This window comes from Apodemus sylvaticus, chromosome 12 (assembly GCF_947179515.1).
Source record: "Apodemus sylvaticus chromosome 12, mApoSyl1.1, whole genome shotgun sequence".
In the NCBI taxonomy this organism is placed as follows: Eukaryota; Metazoa; Chordata; class Mammalia; order Rodentia; family Muridae; genus Apodemus; species Apodemus sylvaticus.
The window spans coordinates 79,654,365-79,669,500 of record NC_067483.1 but is presented as its reverse complement, the minus strand read 5'-3'; the positions used below and the strand labels follow the sequence as shown (position 1 = coordinate 79,669,500).

The 15,136-nt window shown below is 42.2% G+C and overlaps 1 protein-coding gene across 1 annotated transcript in view; it reads right to left on the bottom strand.

Annotated features, from left to right (window-relative positions):
* Positions 1–15,109, bottom strand: part of Copa (COPI coat complex subunit alpha) — a 42,403-nt gene extending 27,294 nt beyond the window's left edge. The window contains exons 1-6 of the mRNA XM_052201095.1: positions 14,972–15,109; positions 9,289–9,402; positions 8,022–8,095; positions 6,044–6,124; positions 3,849–3,925; positions 2,554–2,663 (exon numbers count right to left, since the gene is read on the bottom strand). Coding sequence (XP_052057055.1) covers positions 2,554–2,663; positions 3,849–3,925; positions 6,044–6,124; positions 8,022–8,095; positions 9,289–9,402; positions 14,972–15,011 — 496 coding nt within the window. The 5' untranslated portion in view covers positions 15,012–15,109. The remainder of the gene's footprint in view (positions 1–2,553; positions 2,664–3,848; positions 3,926–6,043; positions 6,125–8,021; positions 8,096–9,288; positions 9,403–14,971) is intronic.
* Positions 15,110–15,136: the final 27 nt, after the last annotated feature.

The following is a 15,136-nucleotide window of genomic DNA, read 5'->3' as shown; positions in this document are numbered from 1 at the left end:
ACTAGCTCAGTGTTCTTTTCAAGAGAGAGAGCCAAATGGTCAGAATTTCGCCAGTCCCCTAAATCTGGGCGTACTCACCCCTTATTTAACATGTACTTCCCTGTCTTAAAAACATTAATGTCAGTCCCTAAGAGCCCAGACAGCGGGCTTCTCTTCCTTTGTTCAGACTTATTGAATATAAAGCAAAATGAAACCCGGAAGACTATGTTAATTTTGAGGAAAAAACAATGTAAGTGTAAAAGTCTAACCCAAAAGCACTTCCACTTATTTAAATACCAAAGCATCCCCTTCCACTCTGGTTAAAGGATTTAAAGTCAACAGAGTCAGCAGAGAAACAATAAAGAACATTCACATTAGTATAGCAAGGTAGCACATCATTCTCACTGTAACATCTACGATTTATAGCAGTTGCAATACCACATAGCAATCCATGCAATTCACACATTCAAGAGCAACACGAACCCACTAAGGTCACACTCTCCCTCATACCTCTAATCTAAGACCCTTAATTTTGATGTAAACATGTTTTCTTCCTGTAGAAGATGAGGAAAGGTACTTTTTGCCTTGGGCATTTCATGGTCACAAATGAGAACCTGGCACCTTTTTGCCCAAAATGCTTTCTTATTTTAATGAACAGATTTTTAAAAAAAAAATGTTATTTCTCAAATCATTTTAGCTAGACCACAGGAATATGCTGTGCTGGTAGCAGGTGGCACAAACAGTAACTTTAAAGTGGGCAGAACAAGGGCCTTCTCAATCCAATGTTCTGGGGATGAACCCCTGGAAGCTACAAACAGCAGTTTAGGCATAAAATTAACCCATAGAATCAGCTGTACTCCATTCCTGGGAGAACTGAGAAAAGCCACTCGAAGTACTTCCTATTGCAACTTTCTCAAAGAACTCAGTCTATTCTACACAGCTTTCCCTGATTAACTGGACAACAGGAGCTAGGACCCAACCTCATTAGGGGTGTGTCTCCTGAGACAGAAAGGGTGTCTTGAATGTGTGCATGGTGAAACCCTGCGGAAAGCCACAGCTAGGTCATGGACAGAGCGAGTGCTAAGCCCCCAGTACTAGCAGTGAGGAGGGGGCACGGACTCAGTGCCTGTACCAAGCCCCTCCTGTTGGCATGGCTGGTCACATCTGGGTGAACTTAAAATAGCCTAGTCGGTCTGACGGAAAACTGCAATGGCAAAGCCCTAGAGGATGAACACCCTATCTCCAAAACAATCTTGTTTACAGCACTGTCTCGTGACCCGAAGCTTTTGGGAACTCCAGAGACAGCATGGCAAGATGCTTCCACTCTCCAACTGCCCTCCTCTCTCTTGGCTTATTTGGTTTTGTTCTTTTGTTCGGTTTTTTGAGTCTGGGTCTCATGCAGCCCAGGCTGGCCTTGAACTTATTGTGTAGTCAAGAATGACTTTGAATTCCTGATCCTGCTGCTTCTACCTCCCAAGTGCTAAGATGACAGCATGTAAGACCATGTCCACCCCTTGGTTTATTTCTACAATACATACATTGTAATTGCTATTACCACAGCTCAAATGCTGTATTCAGAAATTCAATTTTTCTACATGCTGTTCACTAATGGTTTATGAAGATAGCAAATACTAAACTGCCGAAGCCCAGCAGTGTCACAGGGAAGTTGGATGGTTACCACCTTAGCAGTACAGTGGTAAAAGTTACCTCCTTTATTTCTACAAAGCAAGTAAGGGCCTAGAAGGGCCTTCCTGTTTTGGAAAGTAACACTGATTTGTATTTATCTCCACTGACATTCTGCGAACTCAATCTCTAAGAATTTCTGAAATGGCAAATAAAGATAATTCAGAAAGTGAATTTTAAAATACTGTAATTGGGTAGAGAAGCACAGCATTGAGTCTGAGCACAGTTCCTATCCCAACACAAAGACCCTCCGTATGTCACAGATCTCTCTCAGTATGTAAACTCTTTGTGTAGCAACACTTTAGATCTGTGTATGACACTCAAATTTCAGCTCTTATCTCAAAATCACTATATGTAAACTACGACAGGAAGAATTAGCCTAATTATCTAAAGTCTATAAAGTCTTAGAAATCTTATTAAAAAATTTTCTGGATAAAATAGTTGTAACTCCTTCCTACTCTATGTTTTTTACTATGGAAAAAAATCTAATAGGTAGACTTTTCCATTTATAAATAAGGCAACAGGATTCATGAATCCCATTTACCTGTAAAAATCTCAATTTTTATTTTTTATATTTGTAAAAATGTGAGTGGAATAAATTTTGTAAAATATTTGAATGGCAAGCTTGGCTCAGATGTGCATATTTAATGAAAATCTGAGGTAACTAAAGAAGTTTAAAGTTGTTTAAATCAAATTAGCTTCCTAGATAAACCACAGAAAATGCTCTAACATGAAGAACTTTCAAAGCAGACTTGATGCCTTCAAAAATAATTATATAGGAATGGAATATTCCAATTTTTGTTGTTCTAAGCCAAATACCCTTGCTATTTTAAGCAATTGCAGTTTTGCGCTGGACATGACTAGATTGTCCCCTGAAATTGGGCAGCTCACCAGAAATATCCCAAACGCGAACAGTCTGGTCCAGGCTAGCTGATACTACCAGGTCTTCAGAGGGGTGGAACTGAGCACACATTACATAATGGTTGTGCCCCGTTAACACACTGCAAAGAAAAAAATCATATTAAATTAAAGGCTGAAATCAATATCCCTCCTAAGCTAAATAAATACATTTCTTCATAGTCAACAAATACCTATCTAATTGTATTATTTTGTGGAGGCAAGGTAAGTCATCCTAACAACTTTGAACTAGTAATAAGAAATACCACCTGTGCTAATTGCTTCTTTTAAAAACATGTATTTCTTTTTTGTCCAGGCAGTGCTGGTACATGCCTTTAATCTCAGTACTCAGGAGGCAGAAGCAGGAGGATCTCTGAGTTTAAGGCTAGCCGGGTCTACAGATAAGACCTCCAGGTCAGCTACAGCCACACAGAGAAACCCTGTCTTAAAAAATAAAACAAAACAAAGGTGTTTTTTAGTACTATTTTCTTATTAGGGAAGCAGCAGCAGTGGGTACCATGGAGTCAGTTCTCTCTTCCCCCCTTTGCAGGGATCAAACTTAGGGTGCCAGGCCTGCATGGCGCCTTTCTCCATTGAGCCATCTTTGACTGCTCCAGTAATTCTCTTTCTGACACTGATTAATATTCAAATATCATTAATTTTATGGAACTGAGATTATACAGTTCTCTCAGATTAAAGACATAAAATTATGAAGATAAATACAATCTTGGTAGTTCTTATAGGAAATATACTTTATAGAATTTAATAGGGTACCTCTAAAGGCTGTGGCTCTACATAGTCCCTACTTCTTGTGCAAATTCTAGAGGACCAGTTCAAACACGAAGTCTCATTGCCCAGACCCCAACTCAAGTTTGCTTTTTTTTTTTTCCGAGACAGGGTCTCTCTGTGTAGCCCTGGCTGTCCTGAAGCTCACTCTGTAGACCAGGCTGGCCTTGAACTCTGAAATCCGCCTGCCTCTGCCTCCCAGAGTGCTGGGATTACAGGCGTGCGCCACCACCGCCAGGCTCCCAACTCAAGTTTTATAGGACTAGAACTGAAAAGCAGCTAAACATTCTATTCTAAAAGCCTCCTTATATGCCTTTCTTCTTGTTAAGATATTACAAAATCCAGATTTATATTATTATACCGAGAAGGATCCTAAAATATGATCCGCAATAATCAGCAGAGCTGGCCCACCTGGGAGGAAGATGACTGACCTGAAAAGCAGCTGACTATAAAAATCTAGGAAGAATTAAACCCTCTTTTGAGGCTACTGCCTCTTGGTTTACCAGACACAGGTTCTAGACTGCCAGTTCCACACCCGAATGGTCTGATCATCTGAGGCGCTCAGAATCCAAGGATATTCCTGAAAGACATTTTACAGAAGGCTGAACAATCTTTGCAGTCAGGCCAGAGCCCTGGGCATGCTTGACAAGGGTTCTATCATCCCCAGGCCTTGGTTTTTCCAGACAGGGTCTCATTATGTAGTTTAGGCTAGCCTCAAAACTATGTAGTCACAAGTCTGAGGATGCTAGGTCCTTAAAAGTGTATACTACTATATGGATAACCACTTACTCTAGGCAAGCCCTACAGCAAGCCTTTTATGTAATAACAAATGAGTATTTATTATTAAATGATTCAGTTGTAATTTTTGCAATAATTTTATCCTATGCTAAGATTTTTATTCAAAAAAAGAAACAAACAAACAAAAAAATCATATCCCAGCCAGGTGTGGTGGCACATATCTTTAAGACCAGTGCTTGGGAGGCAGAGGCAGGGGGATCTCTTTGAGTTTGAGGCCAGTATGGTTTACATAGTGAGTTCCAGGACAGCCAGAGCTACATAGTGAGTATTTCAGGATATTTGGTCACACTGTGAACCCCAATATTGTGTTGTTTACTGGAAAAATCTGCTTCTAGTTGTGGTATGGTTCAGCCTTAGCACACACCACTAATCCCTCTGGCTGGAATATAGACATACTCTTAGTATACACCTTTAGTCCCAAACAATGAAGGCAAAGTGAATTTGTAGAAAGAAGCCTCATGTTTGAAAGTGATGTCAATCTGAGTGGCAGACAAAGTGACAAATCAGAAAGATTTGACAGAACAGGACATGCCCAACTCTCACAAGAAGAGAAGGGAAAGGGGTGCTCCTTCAGGGGCAGTGCAGAGAAGTAAGGAGGCAGTTTTACTGGGACAGTTGCAGAGAGATAAACTACAGAGAGAACACGCTAGACACAGGTGAAGACAGAAGAGTAGAACAGACTGCCAATGTTAGTATGAGGCCAAGCAGAGCATTTCAGGAGAGGCCCAGAGAAGCCAGATTGAATCACTGAATCAGTCAGCTTGGAGAGGAGTTTGAGTCAGAACTGCTAAGTTGAACCAGACAGCCAGATATCAGAAAGAACCAGGAAGGGTGAGCTTATTCAGCAGTAACTCTCAGAGACTGAAAACAGTCTAGACCTAGATTGGACTGTACAGAGGCTAGAAGCTTCAGGGACTAGACTTAGGTTAACAGACTGAGGCAGTTAAGTCTTGGAGACTAAATTTACATTTAGTAATCTTGTCATAACAGAATTAGGTAAGAGGTCAGGAGTCTCTCTAATTCATTCTCAAATCTACCATATGAAATCAGATAAATGGCAAGACATGGTGGCTCTCACTTTTAACCCCAGCACTTGGGAGACAAGTCAGATCCCGGAGACTTTGGGACCAACGTCACTGATCTACATAGTGAGTTCCAAGCCAGATATAACTACATAATAAGACCTTGGAGAGAGAGAGAGAGAGAGAGAGAGAGAGAGAGAGAGAGAGAGAGAGAGAAGAGAGAGAGAGAGAGAGATACTTGATAGGTTAAAGAAGGCAGTGAGCCTGAGCCTGGCTAAGAGAATAGGCTCCACCAGATTCCCAAAATCCTTAGATAGAGAAAACTGATTGTTAATACTTCAAAATGTTTTTAGATCATTCAAAAGTGTCTTAATTAAGTTAATCTTCTGGGCATATCTACTGCTTACTAGCAATACCACACATGGGATTAGCATACAAACTTTTGTTTGGTAGCTCAGTAAACAAAATAAAATCTGTACATTTCTCTATAGAAAAGCAACGACTTCCTCTTAGAGCCCATTGGATCCAATTAAACTGAATAGAACATAGCTTGTCTGGCTCTGTCTCCCCAACAGTGAGATTAGGGCTGTGTGCCACCAGGCTCGGCTTTGGGGATTGAACTCATATCTTTATACCTGTGTGGAACTGAACTACTCCCCCCAGCCCTAAAGCATGGGCTCTTGAAGATGAGGAGACTACTGCTAGGATCAATGGCAGAGTATTTTGCTGGTATTCTTAAGATAACAGGTATAAATGCCCAACATGGCCAAAAAAAAAGGCAGGGAGGCAGGGAGGGAGGGAAGGGGGGCAATAAGTATGTCAGGTAAGGCATATATGTTACTATGGAGAAATTACAATGAAGGTCAACAGCTACGTACATGATGAAAAAATGTTGTACGGATATAATCCAAGTGCCCAAGCAATGTGAACAGGCAGCGCCGAAGTTTGTAATTCCAAACCTGTAAAGACAGAAATTCAACAAGAAAGGATGTAAATGTCTCGGGCTTCTGAAAGGCTCATCAGGCTTCTTTTTGTTGCTTGTTTGAGACAGGGGTTTCACACAGCCCAGGTGGTCTTCACACTTGCTAAGTAGTCAACAATGATCTTGAATTGCTAATCCTCCTGCCTCCAAGTCCTGAGCGCTAAGAATTACTGGTATACATAGCCAGTTTTATACGGTGCTGAACTTCACAAGCCATAAGTATTCCACCTGAATGAGCCATACCCTCAGCCCCGTCCTCTGTTTTAAGAAGTCCCAAGTTGCTGCACTGTCTTTCACCTTCATTACAGCCAGGCTTCACACAACTGCCTCCGTCCTATTTAATGTCTCATCTGAGAGTAAGGAGCTCCTAACTTAGCAATCTAAAGGTTTCTTCTTAGTCTGGAGCTCATTCTGACCACTGTATCTTTCCCAAATTTCCTTCCTCCTTTGCATCTTAGGTTTTGCTTTTCCTTGGTTTATCTCCAAACTATAAAATTATTCTTTCCTATACCAATACTTCTTTTCCCCTTTAAGAGTTGGTGTTTAATAAAGATATCTTAATGCAGACTTAAGCACAAGGGTTAAGAGAGAGAGGCACTCAGGAGAACGGAAGACACTTCCAAGAGCACGAACACAGGTTTCACTAAGGTAAGTCACAGAATGGAAGACACACCCATGTGTGAGCATTGGCTCCTCACAGGAAGGCTGCCTCTCTTTTAAGATGATCGGTTCCCCTTTATTCAGACTGTTCCCTGTGCGGCAGCTTCTACACTGACTTTAGCTCCCTCTTTTATTGACAAATCCCAAATATCTTCAGTAAGTCTCTTGGGTACTTCAAGCACATCAGAGCCAATATGGAATTATCCATTTCCCCAAACTCCAGAAAACTGTACCTATTCCAGCTTTGTCTTTCCAAGTTAATGACATCCTCTTAGGGCTTCGGATGGGACTCAGTGGCCCCGAGATCCAACCCCAGCACTGAGGGGAAGAATACAGCAATGGTGTCTCATCCACTTTCTTCCTATCCCTCCAGCACTTGTCACAAGCACCCACTCTGGCTTAAGCGCTCTCTCCACTCAGATGGCACCGCCCAAGGTCAGGCTCTGCTCACTTGCCAATGCAGTTATAAGACAAATTCCTCGTGAGTATCTACGTTTCTAGTCCTTCCCAACTCATCAAATATTTCCTTTGTCTGCCAGGCGGTGGTGATCGTGCACAACTTTAATCCCAGCACTTGGGAGGCAGAGGCAGGGGGACTTCTAAGAGTTTGAGGCCAGCCTGATCTACAGTGAGTGCCGGGACAGCCAAGGCTACACAGAGAAACCCTGCGTCAAACAAACAAACAAACAAAGTTCCATATAAATCTTATAGCACGTCTATACTTAAGGCCCAGTATTGGGTCCATGTCTGGACAACACCAGCGCACTCGGGAGCACTGCAAACACATGCTCACGATCTCACCCCTCCCTATCTTCTGTTCCCCAACCCACCTTCTCCAGACTTAACTCTAAAACCAACTGGAGATTCTCAAACACATCCAGCTACGCTATATCCATCTCTGTACCTGAACTGCTGTTTCTTATTTTGAGTATTTATATCATTCACCTAACTACACATATTATGTGAGTATACATTTATCCCTTGTATTAAAGTCTCTTTGAGAAGTCACTTTGTATTTATCTTTCAATTCCCACTCAAAGTACATTTCTGATATACAGTAAGTATTCAGTAAGCATCTGCTGGGAAGTGCTCTGGATAATATTAGAAGTCTAAGTTTGTATAAATGAACTCCCGTCTTCCAGTTCTTTCCGTAATTCTCAAACCTACCACCACACTCTCTATTTATTCCTCCCAGCCATGACAGATCCCCGTACCTTAATCTTATAGTCATCTCCTCCAGAGACGAACAGTGGCTGCTGCTTATGGAAGTCGATGCCACGCACTGGACCTAGGGAAGGAGACAGGTCATGTCTGGGAAGGAAAGTCATCCTCTAACGTCTTTGTCAAAGATTTTTAAAAAATGGTTTATGTGTGTGGATGTGAGTGGGCGCATACGGATGTCAGAAGACAGGCTGCAGTCAGCTCTGCTACCACGTGGGTCCTGGGGATGGAACTAAGGGACTCAGGCTGGGCAGCACTGCTTTACCCTGGGCAACCTCACCAGTTCCTACTAGGATTCTTTCTTTTGAACAAAAACACAAATCAATTTCTTTAGTTTAAATCCAGGATAGGTACAGCATCACCCACTGGACAAATTCTGTGTCCAATGGCCTTTACAGGAAGATTGCTTCAGAATTTGGTGTGAGCCATGCCTCTGTTTCTCTGGCCTGAGTTACTTTTCCCAGATCACTCTGACTTTGCTTTGGCCTCCAGGAGACACTGCACTGATTTTTGCTTTATAGATATAAGCACATCTCCTGCCCAAGTAGAATTCAGTTTTATCTTAGGCATAAATACCTGCAATTTTAAGAAGAGCTGCGTGCTCTCTTTGGTTTCAGAGACCTCACTCCTAGCTAGCAAAAATGGCCTTACACCATAGCCTTCCAAACATTTTCGCCTTTTAGAAGTCCTATTCCCAGCAGGCCTCAATAGGTGCGTAATCTCATCATTAACATCTTCCTCTTTTTTTTTCTTCTTTCTGAGACAAGGTTTCTCTGTGTAGCCCTGGCTGTCCTAGAACTTACCCTGTAGACCACACTGCCCTCAAACTTAAGAGATTTACCTTCCTCTGCCTCTTGAGTGCTGGGATTAAAGGTAGTGCCACCAATACCTGGCCCTAATAAAACTCTTATTTGTAGTTTTTGTCTGTCTGTTTCTACCCTTTACTTCCACATTCTTTACTTTTTAGAGAGAATCCTTATCAAACTAGGATTCTTATTTGGGGGGTAATAAATACTTGTCCTTTAAAATAAATTCGCTTTTATTTTGTTCGTGTACATATATGCACATGTGTTCAAGAGTCAGTGGAGGTCAAAAGAGAGTATCATATCTCTTGAGCTATAGTTCAAAGTGGTTGTGAGCTCTGGATTGATGGTTATTTATTTGAGTTCAGGGAAGTACACTCAAGTCTTCTGAAAAGAACAGCTAGCACTTTCCACCACTGAGCCATCTCTTTCAATTTTTCCCTAGAAGTTAACTTACCATCATGCTCATCGAATTTGTCAATGAGGGTACACATGCGATAGTCCCATAACTGGATGACCCCATTGTGTAAACTGGTCAGGATCCAGGGCCTTTTAGGATGAAAACTAAGGCCTGGGGAAGGGGAAAAAGCAGAAAGTTATACAATGAGCTAAGGTTCCTGATATCTTCCTTTGTTGTGTTATGACAACAAAATCTAGGAACAACTAGATTTAGACCACACTGGCCTTGAACTCACAGAGATCTGCCTGCCTGTGCCTCCCGGAGACCTGGGATTAAAGGTGCACTGAATCACCGCCTGGCTGACAACTGGCTTTTACTTCCTTTTTTTTTTTTTTTTTTTTTTTTTTTTTTTTTTTTGAGACTGGGTTTCTCTGTGTAGCCCTGGCTGTCCTGGAACTCACTCTGTAGACCAGGCTAGCCTCGAACTCAGAAATCCGCCTGCCTCTGCCTCCCAGAGTGCTGGGACTACAGGCGTGCGCCACCACTGCCCGGCTGACAACTGGCTTTTTATTGGATATCAAATAGAGTAATTTTTTGTTAGTTATTTCATTAAATATTGCCAGACTCTGTTCTGGGGTGCAACTTAGTTGGAATCAACAGATATAGCCTGGTCTTGTCACTGTGGGTCTACAGCTGGCTGTATAGTATAGGTCTGATTGGTCTGACATGGAACCACTGTTAAAAGGAAGACCCGCTAGACAGTCTCTACAGGATGTTCAGTAATGTCAAAACATCTGTTTATCTTATAGAAGCATAGACTATTTCCAGCCTTGTGTGAACTCCAGGGATAACTGCTTTCCCTTTTTATTCTTTATTTAAAAATTGTTATTAAGAATTTTAATTTTTTAACTATGTGCAGGTATGAGACTGTGTACAGGTATGTACATATCAGTGCAGGTATCTATGAAGGCCCGAGGTGTTGAATACCTGGAACTGGAGTTACAGGTAGTTGTGAGCCACCTGGCATGAGTTCTGGAAACTGAACCTGGGTCCTCTAGAAGAGCAGCAAGTGCTCTTAACTGCTGAGCCATCTCTCCAGCCCTCAATTATTAATTTTTCTTTATAAGAAAAGACAGGCTGGGTGGTGGTGGCGGCGGCGCACACCTGTAATCCCAGCACTTGGGAGGCAGAGGCAGGCGGATTTCTGAGTTTGAGGCCGGCCTGGTCTACAGAGTGAGTTCCAGGACAGCCAGGGCTATACAGAGAAACTCTATCTTGAAAAACCAAAAAGAAAAAAAAAGAAGAAAGAAAAGACAGACTTCACTCTTATGTCTAGACTGGCCTCAAAAATCACACTCTTTCCACCTCAGCCTCCCAGTCCTAGGATTATAGGTATGCACAACTACCATAACTACCTCCTTTGTGGTTTTTGTTTGTTTGTTTGTTTTGGTTTTTTGGTTTTTTTTTTTTTTTTTTTTTTTTTTTTTGGTTTTTTGGATTTGGTTTTTTTGAGACAGGGTTTCTCTATATAGCCCTAGCTGTCCTGGAGCTCACTCTGTAGACCAGGCTGGCCTCGCACTTAGAAATCCACCTGCCTCTGCCTCCCAGAGTGCTGGGATCACAGGCGTGCGCCACCACCACCCGGCTCTCCTTTGTGTTTTTAAATATAATTTTTATGTGTATGTTTTTTTTGCCTGTATGTGTCCAAGTGTGCCTGGTGTCTGCAAAAGACAGAAGAGAGTGTCAGATCCCCTGGAAGTAGAACTACAAATGGTTATGTGGATGCTGAGAACTGAACCTTGGTCCTCTGCAAGAACAGCCAGTGTTCTTAACCACTGAGCCATCGCTGCAGACCCACAACTACCTTTTGATGTTTTTTTCCTCCTATATTTTGGATATTGTTCTCACATGCATGTAGCTATCAACACTCTGACAAAGGCTCACGGGAACACACACAGACCCATCGCTCTCTTTTTCTGGGATTTTCCTAGCATATTTTAACCATCTTTGTTCCCTAAATGCTGCGTTCAGTTCCTCAGCTGGACCACAGGGTTCTTCCCTCTTCCTTCTCTGCAGCCTGGAATCTCTCTAAGCACTAAACCTAAACAAACACAGGAGTCATCCTGTTTATTTCCCTTCCCTTGAGAAATAATTTCCAGTACTCTTTACCAATCAGTGTCTGAAACCATCGTAGTTTTGTTTAGATGTTTAGCAATTTAAGTCAGGAAAACAAATCTAGTCCTTGTTACTCCATCAGAATGACCCAAGGAAATACTAGAAGAAAGAACTGCTAACAGTCTGAAGTGTGCCCTTCAGGGTTTTAGTGCAGCTAAATATACGCACATGCCTTATTATTTAATGAACATGGAATTATACCCCTTTCTCACTTAAATATATGACATAAACCTTTTTACGCTTCATTTAACAGAAACTCATTCTTTTTTACAGATGTAAGGAACAATGGTATTACACTTAAAATTTTTAATGACATTTATTCACTATGTGTGCAAGGCGAGTTTTCTCATGGGTGCACACAAGCCAGAATGCATTATGTTCAGGTCTGAGGACAACGTGCAGGTATCAATTCCCTCCTTCTACCATATGGGCATAGGGACTTAACCCTGGTCATTAAGCTTGGTGGTAAGCACTAACCACTGAGTCACCTCACTAGTCTATCACACTTTAGGCTGTTTTGGAGACGGAGAGTTACTTCAGTGAAAGAAGGTTGGTTTACATACCTGCAATCCTGCATCTGTGAGGCTGAATAGTGAGACACTGTCTTTAAAAAACAAAACCACCACCACCACCACCAACAACAACAACAACAACAACAATAACAAAATCCTTACTCTTAGGCAACATTTAAATTTCACCTTTAGTTTCTGACTATAAAAATAATCTACTGGGCAGGGCGGTGGTGGCACACGACTGTAATCCCAGCACTTGGGAGGCAGAGGCAGGCGGATTTCTGAGTTCGAGGACAGCCTGGTCTACAGAGTGAGTTCCAGGATAGCCAGGGCTACACAGAAAAACCCTGTCTTGAAAAAAAAAAACCAAAAAAAAAAAAAGATCTACTGAAGAAGACAGGTGGTGGTAGCACACACCTTTATTTCCTTGGGAGGCAGAGGCCAGCTTGATCTATACAATAAGTTCTCGGTAAGCCAGGGCTACATAGAGAAACCCTGTCTCAAAAACAACAACAAACAAACAAAACAACAACAACAAAAAAAGCCAAAAAACCAAACCAAACCAAATCAAACCAACAAACAGAAACCTTTTAAGAATTTTAATTTTTTTAACTATGTGCAGATATATGACTGTGTACAGTTATGTACATATCAGTGCAGGTATCTATGAAGGCCCAAGGTGTTGAATACCTAGAACAGGAGTTAGGGGTGGTTGTAAGCCACCTGGCATGAGTTCTGAAAACTGAAAGGTCTACTAAAGATACTTCTATATATAATCTCAGCCAATTGCTTTAATAGTGCTTTAGGCTAAAGACTTGAAAACTGAATGGCTATATAAGACAGAACATGTACATTAAAAGTTTTGTGTTACATTTATTTGTGGGTGTGTACATATGTTTGTGTCTAAGTGCACACATATTGTGGCATCTCCTTCCATCCCGTGGTCATCGGGAATCAAGCCTTAGCGACAGGTACCTTTACCAGCTGAGCCATCTTATTGGCTTAGAACACGCACATTTAATGCTTTGGTAATTTTTTTTTCCAAGTTTTTTTCAGAGCTAGGGTTTCTCTGTGTCGTCCTGGCTGTTTAGTGCAGGCTGGCCTCAAACTCAGAGCTCTGCCTGCCTGTGCAACCACACAGGAATGTTGAGGCTTTTCACAGTATGGCCTCACCGTAGGCTAGGCTGGTCTCGAACTTGCAGCAACCCTCTTGCCCTAGTCCCCCCATGTGCTGGGGTTGCAGGTGTGAGTTACCACATCCAACTTTGGTAGCCATTCCTTAGCTGTAAAAAACATTATATGAATATGCTCTAATAGCAAGTTAATGAAGGCACTATTTTGCATGATGTTTCTCTTATTTTTATGCTATACTGTCAACGCCTTCCTGTGGAGCTGGAGTTACAGGCAGTTGTGAGCCGCATGTCATGAGCGATAGGAAGTGAACTCTGAATAGACAGTATGCCCTCTTAACTCTGATTCAGCGCTCTTAATAAGCTCTCAAACACTGATTTCTCCATCTCTTTCTAGTGCCCAAGAAGAGATCTGAAAAGAGCTCATAGGAAAACGACGACTCATTTCAACCACTCAAATACCAGAAACCGGTTTTTATTTGTTCTTTTAATTATGCACGCACACGCACGTGAGTTCAGGTGCCCACAGATCCCAGAAGAGGGGTCAGGTCACCTGGAGCTGGAATTACAGGTAGATGTATGCTGTTGAAGGGGGAACCAAACTCAGGTCTGCTGCAAGAACAGTAAATCTTGTTAACTGAGCCATCTCTCCACATCTCTCCAGCCCTAGAACCTTTTTTTTAAGAATAGGGTCTCAGTATGTAGCTATGATTGGCCTGCCACTCGCTCTGTAGACCAGGCTGGCCTCCAGCTCACAGAGATCCCCCTGCCTCTGGCTCCTAAGAGCTGGGATTGAAGCCACCATGACTGGCCCTAGAGATGATAATTCTTTTCTCTTCCTTTATTTTGTCATTTTGAGACGGGGTAACCCTGGTGGTACTAAGATTTCTTAATGGCACTCTTTCTGATCAAATTTCCCATGACACTTAGAAGCTGCTCAGAACATAGCCTCACATTAAATAGTCTCCAGTTTTTGAGTTACTAAGTCTGGCCAGGCACTGTTATGTATTTATATATTTACATTATATAGTTATATCTTTATATTACATATTTACATTTAATATACTTTCTCATTTTAATTCTCTTTATAAGAAAATGTTAATTATCCTTAGTTTTAAAGATAAGAATATAGAGATTTAGAGATAGTAAGTAAGCCACCTAAGGCAGCTTGTTAGTAGATGTTTCAAAATTCCTAAGCAAGTCTGATCGACTCCAATAAACAAATTCTAAACCACCCAACTATAATGCATATCATGAAATAGTCCAGATATATTTTTTATCAGATTTCCATAGACTTAATTTTTCTAATATCAACATTTTGAAAGAGTGTGATCTCAGGCCTTTGTCTTTCAAGATTTATTACCCAAAATGTAACTGTTTATCTGGTATTCAAATCTAATACAAAGCATCTTGTATTTCATCGGACAATCCTACCAGTCTCAGGATTTGATGGGGCAGTAGGCCTCCGTTCTCTAATTCCAAATAGACAAAAAGTCCAGCGGAAGCACTGGACATTGAAATGGTGCAGACAGGCTACTGGAGTAGCCAGAGACAGAAGCTGAGAATCAAACCCCAGTACTCCGAGGTACAACATGGTCATCCGAAAGCATACGAGGGCCTTAAGAACAGAAAGAGTCGGAACACACCCCCAGAAGATGGGAAGCTGCAAAGACTGGGAAGCGGGCCTAAGGGCTCTCCTACAATGCAGAAAGAACCATGACTCGAATAAGTCAAAGTCCCAGGACACACCAGGCAGCGCGCACCGCAGAGTCCACCATCCCTAGCCCGCCGCCCTGGGTGATTCCTCGGGGTTCTTCCAATAGGCCCAGTTCGGTCGGCGAGTCCTCCCATTCTCTCTTCCTTGGTGACAGCACCCCCACCCCAACATCCAACTTCCGTTGCTCCCCTCTTCTTCTTCACTACCTTTGACCCGCGCACTCTTGGTCTCGAATTTGGTTAGCATCCTTCAGGCCTCCGGCTCCCAGGTCAGGTTAGCGGGTCCCGCCGCTCCCGGTGGCACTCCTAAGGCTTCCACGTCAGCTACCCTAGGTCGCGGCTCCCGGAAGCTCCTCGGACAAGAACTTCCGG